The sequence below is a fragment of the Nyctereutes procyonoides genome, unplaced genomic scaffold, assembly GCF_905146905.1.
Source record: "Nyctereutes procyonoides isolate TBG_1078 unplaced genomic scaffold, NYPRO_anot_genome, whole genome shotgun sequence".
Classification (NCBI taxonomy): domain Eukaryota; kingdom Metazoa; phylum Chordata; class Mammalia; order Carnivora; family Canidae; genus Nyctereutes; species Nyctereutes procyonoides.
In genome coordinates this window covers 33,953,755-33,974,005 of record NW_026575047.1, presented here as the reverse complement: position 1 = coordinate 33,974,005, position 20,251 = coordinate 33,953,755, and the positions used below count along the sequence as shown (strand labels likewise).

Genomic DNA, 20,251 nt, shown 5'->3' with positions numbered 1-20,251 from the left:
GAAAAACCTTTATCACTTCAATGTAATTAAGAGTTACAATATGGTACTGTTTTGTGTTATCATTTCTTCCTGATTCTCTTCAATTCTCTTCGGTGTTTTCCATTCTTAAATACTTTTATGATCCATTCTTTTGATGTACACCCTGCCGAAATTATTTCTGAGAAGATTTCTTGGCAGTAAAGCCCTACAGTTTTTATTCATCTATGAATGTCATTTTATTACCTTAACTTTTTTATAACAAGTAGTCTTTTTCTACTTTTTCTTAGTAATCATAGATTCATAGGAAATTGCAAAGAAAAGCACAGGGCGACCTCGACCTAGCTCTTCCCACTGCCCCAGCTCCGCACAGTCCTAGTTCCATGATGCTTTGGTCCCAGCCACCCACCCCCAGCTTCCTGGCTGCCCCCCATTCCACCCACATTTGATGTGTGTGTCTGTATGTGCCTGTCTGCTGGGGGCAGGGAGGCCTCTTCCACTTTATATGTGAGACCAGGATGCCACAAAGTGTAGGGTCTTCTCCAAGCCCAGTGGTGTGGACTGTGGCAGAGCTTGGCTTTTCTTTATTCTTCTAGATGAATCATGGAATCACTTCATCAGGTTCTCAAGAAAGCTCCCATTGCATGCTTATTTGATTACACTAAAGCCTCATATTAGTTTTTTGGCATATTTATATTCCCACTTGGGAATTTGATCTTTTTCTTCATAATTTAAATGTTTAAAACCTGTGGTAATTTTTTTTTCCCATAGCATCTTCCAATGTTCACATCAGTTTAGGTTCCTAGGTAATTTACACATGACCTTTCCTCATGGTATTTTCTTGTCGGTATTGCCAATACATAGGAAAACTTCTCATTTTCATATCTTGAGTCTTTAACCAATCACCCTAATGTTAATTGTTCTGCTAATGAGCATCATCCTGGGATTTTCAAACAGGCAATCATATCATCTGTAAATAATGGTGATTTATCATCTTTGCAATACTTATGCCTCTTTTTTTTTTCTTGTCTTTTTTCATGGGCTTAAAGATCAGTAACTTGATTGCTTCAGAAATCATCCGCAATGAAGACATCAATGCAAGAGTGAGCGCCATCGAGAAGTGGGTGGCCGTGGCTGACATATGCCGCTGCTTACACAACTATAACGCTGTGCTGGAAATTACCTCATCCATGAACCGGAGCGCAATATTCCGGCTGAAAAAGACGTGGCTCAAAGTCTCTAAGCAGGTGCGGGTGGGAAGCTGGCACCATTGCCTGCCTGGGGCTGGGCTGGGCTGGGCTGGGCTGAGATTCCAGAGTAGTGGCCTCTGGACATCCCTAAGTGGGCAGAGGACAGGGTGAGGGCCAACATTCCCAGTAAAACCCCTGCTCCCACATCACCTGGGACCAGGTATTGGACCCACAAATGTGGCACTGGGACCCACAGTACTTAAATTCCCACTTGAATAATTAATACTCCAAAGCAGGAAGCATTAAGACAGTGATTATTGGTCCCAATGCTCTTCTCCTTGAGTTGGGACAAAAAAGTGGTGGCTTCATGCAGACACCAGTCCAGATCTGCAGGGTTGTTGAGACAGTGGCAGGATGATCTCACAAGTTCCTTCCCGGGATTCTAATTTCACCACCCTTCTGGCCACCAGGGATAGTTGATGATCTCAAATGTGGGCTTGATCTTTATTCATTCAGAATGTGATTCTGAAATGTGGATTCTTCCTTGGGAATAAAGTTCCCTGCACAGTAGTCATGAGGGGGCATCTCTCCTAAGAGGAGCACACAGTGGGGCCATTGGGCCACCTCCCTGATACATGTGTCAGGTGCCCCAACCCCAGCCTGCATGTGTGCAGGAGGCTGGATGGACGCCATCAAAGGGCAGAGTAAGTTTGACGACAGTGTCTGTGGTCCCACAGCTGGTGGGCTTTGTGGGGCCCAGGGTCTCCAGGGGTCCTGTCTCATCTAGACCGCTCTGGATTTGCATACCGAGTCCCCCTCAACGTTCTCTTTATTACCTGCCCTCCTACCATCCTCTTGCCAATGGCAGGTCACGATTCTGCACCCCCAGGCAGGCAGCACATCCATGAATTCCTCTTCCGTAGATAAGCAACCAAACCCAGCAAGCCCTGGGACACTGCCCTTCACCACATCTGTTCACTCTGCCCAGATGGCAGCAGACTGCAGCGTGCTGTAGGGATGGCCCTGCTCCCAGCAAACCTGGGCTTCTTGCTCTTACACACAAACGTGCCAGGGCATGGACAGGAGATGGTGCCAGCTTGTCAGGGCTCTTGGAAAGAACAGAGGCTGGAGCTCTGGGGCTCAGGTCTATGGGCACATCTGGCCACGTGTGACACATGGTGCTGTGAACTCCAGAGGCCAGGGGCTGAGCTGGATGCTGTGGAACCCCCAGGTCATCCAGGCTAACTTGACCTGCCAGGGCTCAGGCAGGGCTGTCCGTGGAGTCTGAGGGCCCATTCCAGGTCCACATCTTTCTTCTCCTGCCCCCAGACCAGCCACACTTCCCACCACTGGGGGTGCTCTGTAACTCTCTTGGCCTCGTTCTCCAGCATCACCCGTGGTGCGGAGTTGGGAGGGAACCAGCTTGACTAGCCTGAAGTCTTCTGTTCTCTCTGGAGAGTGCAAATACGGGGCAGTTAGAGGTGCAGAGGTGAGGCCTGGCCTGCATTCTCAGATGTCATTTAGGACCTGGGGCCACCAATCAGAGATGCCTCGGAAAGCACAGGCAGGCCTGCATGCTCTGTGGCCAGCTGGGCCCGGCCGGCTGCTCCCAGCCCTTCAGCCAGGCGCTGGGCATCTGCGCATCTACACGGTGCCCAGCCCACACCAGCCAGGGACTGGGCGCTGCCCCTCCACAGGTGTCCCATGAGATACTTGAGACCTACTAGAATGGCTCTGTTTATACCTGGAACATAGCCCCGGCAGCTGCTTGAATGGCCAAAGCTGGAAAGTATTGTGTCCGAGCCCAGGCAGGCCTGTGCAGGAGCCAAGCAGTCAGGTGGGGCCTGCTGGCTCTGTTTCCCTGTTCTTTCCCATCTCCTTTGAAAGGGGAACACCCTCCAGGAAGAATCAGAGGTGGCCCTCCACCGGCTGGTGCAGATGGCTTACGGGTCTGTGTGTCGCCTCCCTGGAGGATGGTTGCACTTTAGTAGAAGCAGAAGTCTCTCTTAGGCTGGCAGTCCTCTGCGGCCTCTCTGGGCGGGAGCGGCCTTGGCCATCAAGTGTTCTGTTCTGGGATGGGACAGGATGACCTGCAGGGCGCTCTGTCATCATCTTTGTCCTCGATACCACTTACAAGGCAGGCTCCCTGCTTGGTCTCTGGTTTCAGTGACCAATTCCAAGGGCCCCTTATTTCTCTGCCCACCAGCAGAGATGCCCAAGACCCCAGGGGCTTGTGTCCCCTTGGGCACAAAAGGGATGGACACTCCTGTTCCCACCAGGAGATACTTGAGCTGCTTCAAGTTGGAACTCACTTCTTTAAGCAGCGGCTGGGAAAATCCTGTGGCCTCCCAGGCTTCACACCTCCTCCCCGGACAAAGCGCCACCCCAGAGGAGCACAGATGGGGAAGGAATCAAAGCATGCCCATCTCAGAGCCACAGATTGGGGCCAAATGTATACCAAAACTCCACACAAATGAGAATGTCGTCCTAGGTTCTCATGACCACCGGCAGGGTGATATTTCCTCCGTGGGCCTCCTGAGCTAGCATCTGTGTGGCCCAGTCCTAGGATATCTGAATGATCATTGCCTTAGGGAATACCTGGGCCTTCACTCCCATTTTCTTTCTTTTTTTTTTTTTTCACTCCCATTTTCTGACTGTGAAAGTGGAGGCCCAGCAATGTGAGAGGAGTGATGTCTTGCCCGTGGGCTCACAGAGGCTGCTTGCCACTCCCGCCAAGGCCCCAGGTCCAGGACTCTCAGCCTCCATCTGGCCTCAGGCCTCAGGTCATTCCTCCACAGGCAGGTGGGAGAGAGCGGTGAGGGGCAGCAGCTCAGGACAGTTAGCCAAGGGCAGCCATCTCGGGGGCAGCAGGACCCTGTGTCCTTGGCTGGGTGCCCCTTTCACTAGCTCCAGAACGCATGTGTGCTTTGAGCCGGGCTCATCCAAACTGGGTGCTGATGCTTCTCGTCAGGAAGAGAGCGACCTGCACAGTGTGCTCGGCCGGCAGGTCCCCTCGAGGAGTCACACAGTCTCTTCTCCCGTCACCATGAACACTCTGAGTCGTTTTTTGTGGTCAGATCTCTCAGAGGGACTCTGGCCCAGAGCTTAGGGGTGCTCTCGGCCCAGTGGCCGTGTCCCCTCCACGTGTGGGCACACAGCTGGCCTCTAGTGCTGTTTCTCGGCCACCGTCTGGACTTTGGGGACAGGAACTGGAAAGCAAGGCTCACCGTCCACCTCAGTGATGCATACATGAGGGAACCAGGGCCACCGAGGCACGGGGGTTCCCCCCGCCCGTGCAGAGCCAGGCCCAGGGCAGCCCCCAGGACACACACCTGCTCAGACAGATGCCAGTGTCCAGCCTGCCATGCAGCAGACAGGACCCTCGGCCCGGCCCTGCTCTTCCCCCTCGTGGCCTGTCCTCCTGGAGCATCAGCTCACCTGCATCTTCTTTCTTGATTCCTACATTTGCGGGGATCCTAGGATACACAGGTGAAGGTGGGTCCCTCGGCCACACCCCTGGGTTCAGGGCACAGGAAGGGCTCAACTCTGGAGGGGCTCCTTGCATGTGCCAGCCCCACCCCCGCCCCCTTGGTGTCAGGGTGCGGGGTGTTTCCAGGACCCAGAATCACCCCCACGTCTGTTTCTGAAGGGTGTATGCATGGCCACAGGCCCCCAAAATGAGGGCCTGTGTCTGCCTCTTCAGGAGGTGGGGGGTGAGGTTCCAGACCCTGGAGGTCCCCAAAAACGCCCACCTTCAGAATGGAGGTGGTTCTGGAGCCCCAGGCAGCCTGTGGAGTGTGGGCCGGTGCCTCGGGCCGCGGTGCGTGCCGTGGGTTAGTAAATGCTTCTGATTCTTTCTAGACAAAAGCTTTGATTGATAAGCTCCAAAAGCTTGTATCATCAGAGGGCAGATTTAAGAATCTGAGAGAAGCTCTGAAAAAGTAAGTGTGTGTCATTTTGTCACCCCACCGTTTAAATCGTAGAACCACATTGCAGAGGCATTCACGGGCCGCATCCGGCTGGAGCAGGAGGTCTGTCTGTCTGTCTGTCCGTCCGTCAACCTGCGAGACCCCTAGGTACCCCCGACCTCCAGGGTGGGTCAGCTTTGTCCTCTATGACCGCCAGAGAAACCCCAGAGTCTCAGTGACATTTCCCGAGAGAGAGAAAGAGAGAAAGGGAGAAGTTCACTGGTGTCCAGTGGGTCCAACAGCTGTGATGCCAGATGCGCCTCCTCTGACCTGCACATTCTCCCCACATTTCAGTATTTCTGACATCAGGATGTGCCTTAAAGTCAATGTGTTTATTTAATGATCTTGTATTTCCTTTCTCAACTGAGAATTAGTCCTCAAAACGAGAGCACATTGTACAGAAAATGGCATCTTGGAAGCAAAGAAAGGCAGTTTTTGCAACAGTTGCACCCTACCGTTTGCAGAGCTCCACTAGCCACACCCTACTGTTTGCAGAGCTCTGGTAGCCACACCCCACTGTTTGCAGAGCTCCCTTAGCCACACCCTCCTGTTTGTAGAACTCCCCTAGCCTCCTGTTTTCAGAGCTCCCTAGCCACACCCTACTGTTTGCAGAGCTCCCCTAGCCACACCCCACTGTTTGCAGACCTCCCCTAGCTGTACCCCACTGTTTGCAGACCTCCCCTAGCCATAGCGCTGCACCCACATCAACCTGCCTATCATTTTCAGAGCCTCCCAGCCTCAGCCCTCTTGTCACTAGACCAGGATCATCCTGCGATGGGGCCTGTCTTGTGCCCTATAGGATGTTTAGCAGCATCCCCATCCTCCACTCATGAGATGCTAGTGCTCCTTCCCCAGACTCTGACAACCAGAACTGCCTCCAGATGTCCCGGAAATGCCCCTGGGAGGCAAAACCACCCCCACGGAGAACCACCACTGCAAGATACTCCCATCCCATTTCTGCAGACAAGGAACCCAAGGCACTAGTGGCCACAGTGACAGAGCCAGGCACTGGCCCAGAGTGGCCTGCAAGGCCAGAGCTCTGCGGTTTGCCACGGGCCACTTCCCAAGAGGGTCTGGGCAAGCTCCCCCAGCACAGCAGTGCCTCAGCCCCTCACTACATGCTGTGTCCACCCACGCACGGGCAATGGCTTTGGTGTCCCCTCCCCCATGTTTGCTGTGTGAGACCCCTCTGCACTGGTCTCTGTCCTCCTTCTGTGGGGAGAGCTGAGTTGGCCCCACCCTCACTCCCCTGTGCCCCTCGGGAGACCCTGAGCCACCCCTGGGTGCTGACTACTCAGAGGCCAAGAGCGCCTGTCCTGCCATCATGCCGATCACAGGGTCACTGCCCCTGGGGACAGGGCAGGCCAGCACCCCTGGCCCCTGGCGGCAGCCCAGGTACTCCACTGACAGCCCATCCATGCCCCCTGCTGCCCCCACCACACCTGGTCTGTCCCTCACCAGCCCCTTGTATCATTGCCGTACTCATCTTCACTGTATTTGTCTTCAGACAGATGTCCCACCCATCTGTGCCGTCTCTCTTGTGCCGGGGCTCCCCAGAGCTCCCCGTGGGCTGTGCTTGTGGGGGGCTGCCCCACCGTGCATTTACCAACCTGCCATCTGCCCTGGGTGGCTCTCCATCTGCCTCTTTCCCATGGCTTCCTCGTCCACCGCCGCCCCTGTTCTGTCTTGGCCTCCATGCTGTCTCTCCTCTTCCCTGTGGGCCTGTCGCAGTGCCTCTGCTCCCTGCCACATGGGGTGGCGGGGTCTCCAGACATTCTGGGGGTTGAGACCTTCATGTAAACCAGGTTCTTGCTTTATGGACACATGGGATAAACGTGTCCTGCATCCGTTCTCCAGAGGCGCTGTGGTTTTCCCATAGAGCTGGGCATGCGAACCCCTGGGGGTCTGCCTCACCAGGTGGAGGACAGTGACCAGAGGGAAGGAGGTGGCCATCTATGGGCACAGCTGGTGACCTGCCTGGACAAAGAGTCCATGCTGAGCCTTACCATGTGGGTCTCAGCCCCATCACGGGCCCCAAGCCTTCATACAGCCCATCATTGAAATGTTTTTCACCCAGGCTAGTCAACAGCCAAGACTTCACCCCTGCATCCTACCCCTATTCCCCGAAGCCACCCTCTTCAATGCCCCTGGGCCCGCCTATAGCACTGGCTGCATGCCCAGACACCCTGAGTATGACTTCATCCACCCTTCCCATTCCCCAAACCCACAGCCCTGAGAAGCCCATGAGACCATCCCCTCCTGTCCACCTGCCAGCCATCAGAGCCTCCGAGCAACAGAATTTAGCTGAGATCTAAATTCTTCAGTAACATTTGGTCACCGGCCCTTTTGGGGTCAGTTCTGGTTTTGCCCACCCGCCCAGCCTCATCCTAACCCAGCACACATTTGCATGTCTGCACACTGGCCGCAGTTTGAATAGGAAGCCCTCCATTTGGAGGAACATGGGGCCAGGCTACTGCCATAAAGCCAGGTCCCTCAGCTGCCCGAAGTGAAGGACAGGACCAGCCATGGGGAGCCAGTCAGCTAGCTGACCGCCAGCCCATCCCCAGACCCCCTGTGCAGGAGTGAAAATCCACCCCTGTGTGGATGTGAGGAGTCAGGGGCTCCAACATACCAAATACCTCTTTCCACCTTCATTCTCTGCCTGTGACCACACAGCAAAGCCCCATCTCCCGCTAACAAGACGACAGAGCAGTTAGTGTCCAGGCGGCCAAAACCAAGATTGGACTCTGAGCCCCACCCCCCTCCTGTCCCATGGCAGTCTTTTCCCCAAAATCTGAGTACCCAATTTCCTTGCACCACATGCCAGAAGCTTGGACCCTAGCCCCGGGGGTGGTGGCCCACGCAGCCCAGCCTTAGTGCCCCTCACACCCTCCCTGGGAAGGAGAAGAGATCCCAGCCAGAGGCAGCGGAAGTTGTGAGAGTGGCCCATCCCTCTACTGGGTGGGACAGAGCGGAGAGAAGGGAGAGGTGACCCCTGGGTGGAAGCCCACCAAGCAGCCACGTCTGACTTCAAGTTGCTGGTACCACATGATCCCTGTCGTCCCACCTGAAATCATCAGAAATTTCTTGGTAGAAACATCAAGTTGGGGACCCCAGGCAAGCATAGGCAGGTGAAGCCTGGGTGCCAGTGTCTTCCAGGCAGCATCATGTCGCATCCAGGCACTGCCCAGAAAACCGGAGGCAGTGATTAGGATGGAGAATGGGGCTCTTTTCTCTCCTTTCCCTAAGACATCAGATACGGGCATGTGAGGCGTCTGTCAGAAGAGGGAGCAACCCCATATCAGCTCTTTTGGATAGGCCTTGGTCCAGGGCAAGACCCTCCCTCCCCCCAAGGCGACCCAGGGTGCCCACAGGGAAGGGTCAGAGCCAGCCAGACGTTGGGTGTTTAGCCTACATGGAGACCTCTGCATGCTTCCCTGTCATTCGGGTGCTCCCCACGGTCAGCCCCCACACAGTGGCACCCGTTTGGGACCCTCCACCAGCCCTCTCCTCCCCACACGGCCCCCATCCGCCACCCCCACACATCCACCGGCACAGCTCTGGGTTTCGGTTGGTTGGTTATGTGTCTGAATTTGCTGTGCATGTGTGTGTGTGCGTGTTCATGTGATTGAATTAACCACCTCACTAGGAAGGCAGTGAACAGGGACAGAGCAGTAATGGGGCTGGTGATGCCACCTGCAAGTGACTACTTTGCACGTCCACCGTGTTTCCCATGAGCTCCATAGATAGACAGGTCAGGAGAGGAACCCCTGATCTTCCCACCACTCTGGGCCCTTGGACACCCCATAAGACCTCCAGGAACACTCTGCATGTCCGGTCCCTGTGGCCACATGGCCTCCCTCCCCACTCCTTCCTGGACCAGAGATCCTCCCTGGCCCCTGGTTACTGAGTCACCATCAGGTGCGGAGCTGGCAGGGGAGCAGGCAAGCCCCACTCAGAAACGGCTGGCCAGCCAGCTGCCACCAGCTGCAGCTCCAGAGCTACTTCTCCATCTTTGAACTGTGTCTCCATCCACCCTGAGCCTGTGCCTCAGACTCGCAGGACGACAGGCAGGATGTGGAAAGTCACATACTGTGTGGTCCAGCGGGACCCAGATTGCCCTGCCAGTGACCCGTGAGAGTTTTGCTGAGTTTTTAAATCACAACCCACAGTAAATGCATAGACATAAAAGAAGAACAAAAACCTCACTGAGCAATGTATACTTCTGGTCCATGCAATGAGCTCAGATGTTCTCTTTTATTCTACTTCTCGGTTTGGTTTTTTCCATTTTTAAAAAAAATCTGATCAACACTTGCCAAATTATTTTCAACACTCAAGAAAGAGTCAAGACTACAGTTCAGAAAACGATTCTGTCCCGGTCTCCCTAGCTGCCATATCCGAGCCCCAGCTGCATTTACGTTCACATAGCAGTCTCCTTATAAGTGACTCATGTTTTCCCCAAGATGAATGTAAATAAGAAGGAAAACTTTGTCAGGACAGTAAATGGAAAGCCACCTTACTTGCCATAATACAAAGTTACCACCATAAACAGATAGAAGGTCACTGAATTTTGGTTGGGATCCTGGTATTTGCTAACACTCTGATCCCGAGACCTGTTGCTATTTGTTTAAAAAGAAAGAAATGAGGGCAGAGAATTGCCAAAGCTGTGAGACCACCAGAGGGAAATGCAGGGCTTCTTACCGTAGGAACAACGGTATTTAATGTAGTGTAAGCACGTCACCAAAACTGCCTTGCAACCCGCTCCACTGTGTGAGCGAGCCTCAGGCCTGGGGGACCGGCCAGGGTCCCACAGCTAGCAGGCGAGGGCCCCCCATCTCCCTGCCTCACCTGCCTCTAGGGTGGCAGGTTGCCACGTGGCCCCCAGGAGACAAAGGGCCAATGGTGTGGGAACAGAGGTCACCTGCACCTGCAAGTCCATGCACAGAGCCCCCTGTACCTTCGCGCTGAGCTGAAGCGAGGCCGCGGACCCTGAGGGCACTCCCTGGAGCTCTTCCAGAGCATAGTGGCCGCTGGACCCATTGCAAAACCAGCCCCTTTCCCTGACCCCACCCAGAGGCTCCAGAAGACACCACTGTAGAACCAGAACCGAAGCCCTTGCTTCAGAGCCACAAATCAGAGCTGTGGTCTGTCACTCCTGGGTCCCATCTCCCCCAATATGCTACCCCCTAAAAAGTCACCCATCATGGACATTGTCGCCACCCCCTGCCTAGAAGCCCCTTGCAGGAGGGTGATCTCAGAAGGCCAGGTCTCCTGCTCTGGCTCCCCGGTGCTTGGGTGGCCAGGGGCTCCTGACACAGGGGCCAAGGTCTCAAGGAGCAGAAGGACATGGGCGGCTGGATTCCATGCTGGTGGAACAGGGTGGGGGCTGCAGAATCCTCCAGGAGGTGACTGAGCAGGACTGGACGGGGAGTCACAGGAGAGACGGGGTCAGGGGCTGGGAGGGCGCCGGGGCAAAGCCCGAAGGCTGCATCTGGGACAGAGCAGAGGGGACGGGGAGGGCTTTCTGGCCCGGGGAGGGTGGGCACCGTGTCACCCCGTCACCCTGGGACTGAGCCTCAGAGCCAGTAGACAATCCTAGGCCCAAGAGTTACCATTATTCTCGGGGAAGAGAAACCCTTTGCCTCCAGCAAAGCAAAAGACGCAGGCAGGGTGTTCTGTTTGTAGTAGAGGCTCGTGTTTTTAAATGAAAACCTTTTGTTTCATGCCATTTGCTTCGAAGTTGTGATCCACCCTGTGTCCCTTACCTGGGGATGTACCTCACCGACCTGGCCTTCATCGAGGAGGGGACGCCCAATTACACAGAGGACGGCCTGGTCAACTTCTCCAAGATGAGAATGGTGAGTTTCCCCGGGCAGTGGGGGCAGCAGAGCCCAGACACGAGTCCCAGGACCAGTAGGCCTGCTCCACGTGTGCACCGAAGCCTGGATCTGGCTCCCCCGGCCAGGGCCGTGGTTCCCCCAGTGAGACCTGTTCCCTCCCACCCCCATGAGACCACCCATGCCCCCCGACCCTGGAGAGGGCCATGGCTCCCCCAGTAAGAGCTGTGTCCCCCACCCCACCCTCCTGCTGCAAGGGCCGTGGCTCCCCCCGGGAGTTGACTGCATCGGGCAGCCCCTGCAGAGCCCGCCTTCCTGCACAACCTCAAATGATGCACACAGGCCGAGGGGTGGGTGCTCCTGGAACAGTATGCCCCACCTCACAGGGAAGCAACCTGAGGCTGGGAGGGGTCAGGGACCCCCCCCCACAGTTACCCTACAGGTGAAGGGCAGAGCAACTTATGTGCACCCCTTCTTTTACTGTCCCTATGACACTTGCTTCGTGTGGCCCAACAAAATCATCAACGCAGCATCCCCCAGCACTAGCGAGTAGGTTTCTCATTTTCCCAGAGAGACCTGGGGCTGTAAGGGGAGCAGGGGCCTGAGTTCTAGCTACCCCGTCTACCTTCTCGCTGGACCTGGGGTCAGGGCTGTGTGACGCGCTCCCCACAAGTGCCTCTTTGTGGAACGAAAGCTTGCTGACAGGTTGGGGCCCCTTCGCAGGGTGCCTGTGCACAACATAGCAGGCGCCTTGACTTTTGCAGGGAGGTAAGGGCTGCTTTGGGCTGTTGGTCAGCCTGCCCCACTGACAGAATGATGCGGTTTCTCTCGAATAATTGACCTGTAGATTTTTGATGAGTACTGCCCTGGGAGCAGTTTGAGCAGAAACCACGAGCCTTGGTGGGGCTTCCCAGGAGGCGGCTTCAGGGTCGGCTGTCGATGCCCCTTCTGTGCTGCAAAGTGGAGGGGCTTGGGGGGGCACCAAGAGAGCAAACTCTCTTCTTAAACTCCCCTCCTTCTCACAGATATCTCATATTATCCGAGAGATCCGCCAGTTTCAACAAACTGCGTATAAAATAGAACACCAAGTGAAGGTAAGCCGCCGGTGCTCCGACCCTTGGGCTCTCACACAGGTGCTCTGTCTGGACCATCCTCTTCCTCCCTCATCCCTCCACATCGACCCACTCCCCCTTCTCTCTCTGGCTCCCCGGGGCTCAAATGCCAACTCCTCCAGGAAGCCCTCCCTCTCTCCTCCTCCCCCCCCACCCCCACCACCAGTGAGTTCTCCCAGCTTCAGGCAGCAGGTGTGAACCTTGTCACCTGCCCTTGGATGGTGGAGGATTACATCTAATCCCCCACCAAGGCAAAGGAGGCCACATTTTCAACATCTTTTTGTAAAGCAATATGCTCCTGGTTACAAAGTTCCCAAATGGGAAAAATCCCCCAGCCATCAGGTCCCCACCAGAAGCAGGGGATCCCCATCTCTGTGCAAACAGCACGGCCCAACGTACTCACTTTGAGGTAGCACAGGCTACCTTGTTGCAGGAGGGTGTGGACACCACGGGGGCCCCGCAGGTGAGACCGGCTCCAGGAGGTGGGGAGGGCCCACCTGAGGATGGCCACAGGGAGCAGCAGCAGACAGGCCCCAAGCAGGTGAGCCTGGGCTCCTGGAAGCTTCTGGAACCTTGTCCTGAGGACCATGGGAAGCCAGGAAAGAAGCTTACAGAACTGGTTTAACTTGCATTTGTAAAGACAGTGGCTGTGTGCAGGGTGGTCAGCATGCTGGTCTCACTTAGCTCTTGGAACAGCATGCCCCATTTCATGGACAAAGTAACTGAGACTTGCTGACCCAAACTCTGGCTCCTGATCCTATGACCTCTCCTCCGCGCAGACATCCATCACCTCTGTCCCACCTCTCTGCCTTCCTGCTCAGGGTTCACTCAGTGTCCAGCCCCAGACAGATCCCCAAGCACCCCAGAAAAGCAAGCTCTTACTTTTGTTTTGTAGCAGATTTGCCTGTAAGAATCTGTTTTTGAGAAAAACCCACAGGTTACCGATTGGGCCCCTTGTCCCTGGTCTTCGCTCATTCTGCCATTCAGCGTGCTATGTGTCAGGCGTGGGATCAGGCCTGGGGCCCTCCTCCTGGAGCTCCACCTCGAGCTTGGATGGGAGGCACATGGAAAGGTGGCCACCTCACAGGGGTGCTGTTTGCTGCCCATCTCCCCTAAAGCAAAGCTGCTCAGGGGGCTTGATCTTGAGCTTGCTCATCATGAAGAAGACGAGCTCGTCCATATGCTCGTGTTCGAGGGGCTTGAGGTCGAGATTTATGAGTTCTAGGAAGGGGTGTTGGCAAGAGGTGGCCAGCTGGGCCTGGAAGACCAGCAGCTCATCTGGACTGGATGTGGGGGTCACTTCCTGGACATGCTGGTGGGACCCCTAAGCTGGACACTATCATCACTTTGTCTGCAACTAAGAGCCAAGGTGTTGGCAGCTCCCAGCCCCACAGTAGCATGCTAGAGGCTCCAGCAGCAAGACGTGCACCCAACACCTGATTTTGCTCTAGTCGCCATCCGAAGATCCCCAAATGTGTGTTTTCTCTTCTGCCCTGGGTTTCTGCGCAAAAATACGAACCTTTGGTTCCAAACAGCTCACAAATGAGTGAGCCTTATAAAGACATCTGGCATAGCTGGTGCCTCCTGGGAGGGATGCTCGGGCTCAGGCTCCTCCATGCACATTTAATTGTAGGAACCCAGAAGGTGATGTGGGGGAAGGAAGGAAGAATGAGTCAAGTCGGGCCATGGGTCCTCCTGATTGTCCACCCCAAGATTGTGCCCCGGAGTAAGCCATGCAAGGCCAGAAGGGGAGGCCCAGCCCATTTCTGCTTTCCTCCCTTGGGCTGAGCATCACTCGGCACTCTGTCGGCCTCAGGTTAAATCTATCTTTCCAACATAAAGGAGACGCTGAAAGAACATATAAACCCCCAGATCACCCACCACTTGGATTCTATACTTGACATGTTAGATTTTTTTCTTTTCAAAAGAGGAGCCCAGAATAGGGGCACCCAGGGGTTTCAATCAGTAAAGCGTCTGCCTTTGGTTCAGGTCATGATCCTGAGTTCCTGAGATCGAGTCCCTCATCAGGCTCCCCAGTCAGTGGAGAGCCTGCTACTCCCTCTCCTGCTCCCCCTATTCATGCTCTCTCTCTCTCTCTCTCTCTGTGTGTGTCAAACAAATAAATAAAGGCCCCCCAAAAGGCCCCAAATACTCCATCTAGTGCTCCACCAAAAATAAGGCAGTGGAGGGTCAGGCTGACCGCCTGTGATTTAATATTACCAACAGGATGATATTTACGGTCATAAGGAGATGCGTGAAGACAAAACGCAGCATGAGGCAGGTCTGCGTCATGCACCAGGCTGGCCGCCCTTTGGGGGGCCTGCTTCTGGGTCAGATGCCACAAACACCCCATGGCCCTGCTGCTTCTTCTCCTGTCTCTCCTCCCAGGTGACCCAGTACCTGCTGGACCGGTCTTTTGTGATGGATGAGGAAAGCCTCTACGAGTCCTCCCTCCGAATGGAGCCAAAACTGCCCACCTGAAGCCGCCGGCCCAGACCCGCCGCCCCACGGACATGCGCTGTGTGATGTTGTACATAGTTGTCTGGTTCCTGGATCTTCCTCCTTAGTATGTGCTTCTCCAAGAACACAGTCCGTTCTCGTTCTTAGATTCCTCTAGAAGCGGACCAGGAGCCTCGGCTCCGTTTCAGACGCCCCCCTGACTCCCGCAGAGCCTGGTTCCTTCCCACGACGTCCTCATCTTCCCGGCCCCTCAGCCTCTCGGAACGGGGGACAGAGCCCACGCAGACGCCAGCCTGGGCCTCATCCTGCTTCTGGCGCGCCCCGGCCCAGGCCCCCGGGCCACGTGCCCCCCCACCCCGGGGCGTCCTCCCAGCATGTTCCATGTAGTTGTTATAACTGGGGGGTGGGGGGAGGCGGGAGGGGACCGCACCCTGAAGTCCAGTCATCCACAGATCTTCCCGCTGACGGTGATGCCAATTTCCAAAGCAGCTTTTTCAGCCAAAATCCCAGGGGTCCACACTCCCCGTCTCCCAGTAACCCGGACGGAGGGGAGTCCTCTCCACTGAGAACCACGCCCCACGACACCAGCGCCGCCACCTCGTGCAGACACCACGTGCTCCTTGCTCTAGGAATCACACCAGGTAGCATGAGTAGCCGCCTCCGTGAACCCGGACGAGGCCCTGGAGCATCCCACGGGACACGGAGTCACCACACAAGGTCGCGTCGGCTTCTGCCGACCGCTGCCCGGCATTCACTGCAAGTCGGGGACGCAGAACATGTCACTTCTCCTCTTCTAGCTGCCTAACGGTTACTCCAAGCTTACATTGAGATGCTCTGAGTCTGTATGCTTCGTGAAAATAGTACCACACCGTAGAACTAGGAAACCAATAACCGAGTGTTTTTATTGCATATACTGTAGTCCTGTCTGAACGCCTTCTAGCAGGAATATAGTACCGTAGTGCTTATTCTGTGAATATTACCATCGATTTTTTACATTGTACAGTAGACAGAACGCGGGTTAACTCTGAAGCGGCAGGCATGCTCCACGACGACAGACAACTTTTGCTGTAAGCAATACCTAGTGGTATGAGAATTCTATTTCAAGTCCTAAAATATTTCAACTTACGGCTTGTTTGGAAAAAAAGAAATTTCCATTTTTGTAAAAATATATGTTTCCTGATTACCTCTTGCTAAATAAATCTCTTCTATCTCAGGGTGAACGGTGAGTTTTGACGGGTTTCATTCGTTCACTCAAGGCATACCTGAGGAGCCCCCAGTTCTTCCCAGACTCTGGGCTGGGACCAGAGGTCCAGAGTGACAAGGACACAGACTCTGCCCTTGGGGACTCACAGTCTGATAAGGGAGACCGAGCCAGGCATCTGCTGCCCCTGTGAGACGTTACGCCAAGGCTTAGTGGCTTGAATGAGTTTGTGTTGTTTCAGAGTCCTGGGGGGGGGGGGTCGATGACAGGGCTCTGCCGAGGTCACGGCCACAGCAGATGGAGCTGGTGGGGCTTCCAGGATGGCCCTCTGAGTAGCTGGAAGGTGACATTGGTGGGCACTGAGCTGGGGCTGTCCCCCCTCCCCCAGCACCCTCACCAGGCCTCTCGAGTGGGGCGTGAGCTCCTCAAGGTGGCAGCTGGTCCTGAGAGCCACCTTCCAAGAGGCTTGGGTAAGAGCTTCAAGGCTACTTATGACCCAGCCTCAGACTTCCCACAACATCGTGTGGATCCAGCATGTCACCAAGCCCTGCCAGGTCATGACAGGCTGGGAAGCCAGCAGCTGGGACTCACAGCATCTTCATTACTCTAGAGACAGAGCCCATGAGCCCTACTATCACTGGGTAGGGCAGGCAGTGCCCTGCGGATCCGGGGAGGAGAAGGCATGTCATGAAGGATGGGAGGGAGCCCCACAGAGATGCCAGGACAGGGATAAGCAAGGGTGACAGGTCACGCAGAAACCAGTAAGCGCCCAGACACCCAAGAAAGAGGCCACTTGTTCAGGATCGGCTAGCTTGAGTGGGCAACAGAAATCCAGTGAGAAGGGGGACATAGGGTTACAGGAGCCCGGAGATAAGCATTTGCAGAGGGGAGGCAGCTCCCATTGGGCCTGCAGAGGACACGCGGCCACCAGCTGAAGCCCACAGCGCCCAGGGGAGGGTGAGTGGGAATACACCGTGAAGGAAGAGTCTGAGTCCCACACACCCCTGACCTTCTGGTGAGCCCAGCCAAGTCGCTCAACCTCTCTGAGCCTTGACTTCTTAGTCTGAGAAATGAAGTTGAGAATATTTCACCGCAGAATAGAATTAAACGAGTAACCCTTAGTGCTTAGCACAGAATGAACAGCTAACGGGGGAATGGGCGTGTTTTGAGGTTCACATGAGGGCATGGGGGAAGTCTTCCTCTTTAAGGCAAAGCCACCTGCTGTTACTCCTTCCAGCAGGCATTGAAGGCCTTGCCAGGCTCCATGGGCCTTGCCTGCCGGGGCGTCCAAGACAGGGATGGCCTGGCCCTTGCCCACCATGGGCAGACTGTGAGCTCCATGCACTCCTCCATCTGCTCCCGACGGGAAGGAGCTGGTGGTAGCAGTGCTCTCCCCAGGGGACATCTAGGGGTTGTCACGGTTGGTCAGGGAGGTGGGGACGCAGCTCAGCTCACAAGGTTCACCCCTCAGCCAGACTGCCCGGTTCAAATCCCCACACCACCACTTAGCAGCGTATAACTTTAGGCAAGTTATGTAACCCTTCTATGCCTCAATTTCTCCTGTAAACCACAGATGGCAATACTCCCTGTCCTGCAGGGTTGCCGTGGAGATTCAGTGAGACGATTAGCACGTGGCAAGCACCTGACGACCTCCAGCTGCTGTTCTTCAGGAAATCTTTACGGAATGCTTGGGCTCCGTGGACTCATGTATGAGCAATGCCATCAGGGTCCCTGCCCCCAAGGCTCCCGTGCTGCTGGGCAGCAGGCAAGGGACACATCTTGGAAATGCCCAAGGCAGGGTGGTAACTGCCATGAGGACTACCAGGCAGGGTGGTGGTCTGGAGGCCAAGATGCCTGACCTGACCTGACTTGGAAACCCAAGACCGCGATGTCACGGTCACAGCAGCCATGAGGTCACCACTCCCATGAGTGCAGGCTCTTGGGGCCAGGGGAGGTGCTGGGCAGTTCTCAGAGCTGTTTTGGGGCAAGATGACAGTGAGGCCAGAGGAACACCCCCCTCCCAGGTGTCAGATTTAAGGGGCTACCAAAAATCTCTGTAATAAAGATAACATCCTAATGGTTTTTAAAAGTCAAAATTGATATAAGCATCCGTATGATGAACAGTCTAAGCATTTGTGATGCAAACAGGGTCAATATCCCTGGTGTTCCCTTTGGTCCCAGGCTCCCATGGGGCCACTCCAGCCTCGTGCCACTCATACAGGTGAGCAGGTGAGCCTCCCTGCTTGTCTGTGTTTGGCCGGCTGATTTGGAGGGTGTCTCCCGCCCCCAGCTCCTCAAGGAAGTTTTGTAAGTTCAGTTCACAAGAGCACAGCCGCCCTGGTCTCTGGTCTAAGTGGGTTTCACGGAGGCTAGTGGAGCTGCCTGCGGGCCTGCCTGCCCGTGCTGGCTTCTCCTCCCACCCTGTGATTCAAGACCGCAGTCTCTCCCCCAGCAGTAGCCCTGCAGGGGCCCTGATGGCTGTGGGGGCAGGTGGTTATTGTCACAGGATAGGACGGTGCCGCCCAGACCCACCCACGCTCCATGCATTCATCAGACTCCCGCGTGCGCATACCTGGCAAGCGGCACCCACCCTGTTCCTGACCTCCTAGACCTCCTGACCCAGCTGCAGACTGGATGCCCTTGCAGCCAACACCCCGCAGGTTTCTAGCTACAGCCACACCGCCCTCCTAGAGGACTGTCATCTAGGAGCCATCTAGGGGGTCCCCTACTGCCACCTCAAACGCAACAGGACCAAATAGATCATCAGCTTCCCAGTACACCTGGGCCTTCTCAGCAACCCATCTGGGTGTGCCAGCCAGAAACCCAGCGGTCACCCTTGACTCCCACCTGCCATGTGTCATGGTTCCCATCCATGTTCACCTCCTAATTACCTTCCCAGGCAGATGGTATCTCATCCCTGCCCCTGCCAGCACCCCAGGACCCACAGGACCCCTGCACTCTTTAAAACTGCTGAGAACTCTAGGGGCACCTGGGGGGCTCAGGCAGTGAGGGGTCTGCCTTTGGGTCAGGTCATAACCCTGGAGTCCTGGGATCAGGTCACGTGTCGGGCTCCCTGCTCAGCAGGGCATCTGCTTCTCCCTCTCCCTCTGCCTCCCCACCCTGCTCACTCGGTCACTCCCTCTCTCTCTCAAATAAATATCTTTTTAAAAACCTGTTAAGAACGCCCCCCAAAATCCTGAAATCATGACCTGAGCCAGAGGTAGACAGACACCCAACTAGCTGAGCCACCCGGGTGCCCCTAAATAAAAATTTAAAGAAAAGGGAAAAAAAGTACAAAGAACCTCTTTCTAGGCAAGGTGACATTGACAGGTTTTGGGGATCAGAGCCTGATATCTTTGGGGGAACATTATCCTGCCCTACAAAATTTCTGTCTCCCTCAATTACTGAAACACATACAACTGCCCACAACATAGCAGATGCTCTGTCGTCATTTCTCTAGCCAAGTATATTGTATTCTATAGTGTTTTTCATGATATGTTCATAATGTAATAACAATGTGCTGAACTGTTCTAACATCTAAACAACAAAGTAGCTTTGATAGGATAGTTCTCTTACGTAAATGGAAACGTGATTTAATGAGACGACATTTTATGAGCAGGGAGTATCTTGTGTAAATCAAATGGCTCTTTTGTGCTCAGTGGTAAGCATCACTATGTGTGTCTCTCTTGCTAATACAGGGGCATCATTATCATCTAAATCATACAATTCAACTTGAAATTTAAGCTGAAATATTGTTGAGATACAAGCATGACCTTTGCATCCACTCATTACTGTGTTTTTTTTTCAAATGACATGACACTCAGAAAAATTTAACAGGATCTTATGTTTTCAACCGGCTAAATAAACTGTAAGAAATGGACAGACCAGTTCTTTTTTGTTTTGTTTTGTTTTATTTAAGATTTTATTTATTCATGAGAGACACAGAGACAGAGGCAGAGAGACAGGCAGAGGGAGAAGCAGGCTCCCCACAAGGAGCCCCAGGACCCCAGGATCATGACCTGAACCGGAGGCAGATGCTCAATGAAAGAGCCACCTAGGTACCCCATAAATAGCCTATTTTTAAATGAAATATCACATAATGATCTTCAATGATTATTAAATGATTATTAAATTGAAAAGAATGAAAATTCTTTAATGAAAGAACTTTTAAAAATAATAATTCAGGGCAGCCCTGGTGGCTCAGCAGTTTAGCACAGCCTTCAGCCCGGGGACTGATCCTGGAGACCCGGGATCAAGTCCCATGTCCGCCTCCCTGCTCAGTGAGGAGTCTGCTTCTCCCTCTCCCTTTGCCTCTCCTCCTGCTGTGTTCTCTCTCTCTCTCTCTCTCTCAAAATGAACAAAATATTTAAAATATATATAGAAATATTTATATAAGTAAATAAATAGGAGCCCAGGCCCATAGGCCCCCCAACTGCGGCCTCTGAGACCTGAACAGAGGAACCAGGCTCGCACCAGAGGGCTGACCTCTGAGTGCTGACCTCCATAA

At 54.5% G+C, this 20,251-nt stretch overlaps 1 protein-coding gene across 1 annotated transcript in view; it reads left to right on the top strand.

Annotated features, from left to right (window-relative positions):
• RASGRF1 (Ras protein specific guanine nucleotide releasing factor 1) overlaps positions 1-15,751 on the top strand; it is a 92,873-nt gene extending 77,122 nt beyond the window's left edge. The window contains exons 23-27 of the mRNA XM_055326575.1: positions 1,026-1,223; positions 5,028-5,107; positions 10,875-10,992; positions 11,997-12,065; positions 14,472-15,751. Of these exons, the coding sequence (XP_055182550.1) occupies positions 1,026-1,223; positions 5,028-5,107; positions 10,875-10,992; positions 11,997-12,065; positions 14,472-14,564 (558 nt within the window). The 3' untranslated portion in view covers positions 14,565-15,751. The remainder of the gene's footprint in view (positions 1-1,025; positions 1,224-5,027; positions 5,108-10,874; positions 10,993-11,996; positions 12,066-14,471) is intronic.
• The last annotated feature ends 4,500 nt before the right edge of the window (positions 15,752-20,251 follow it).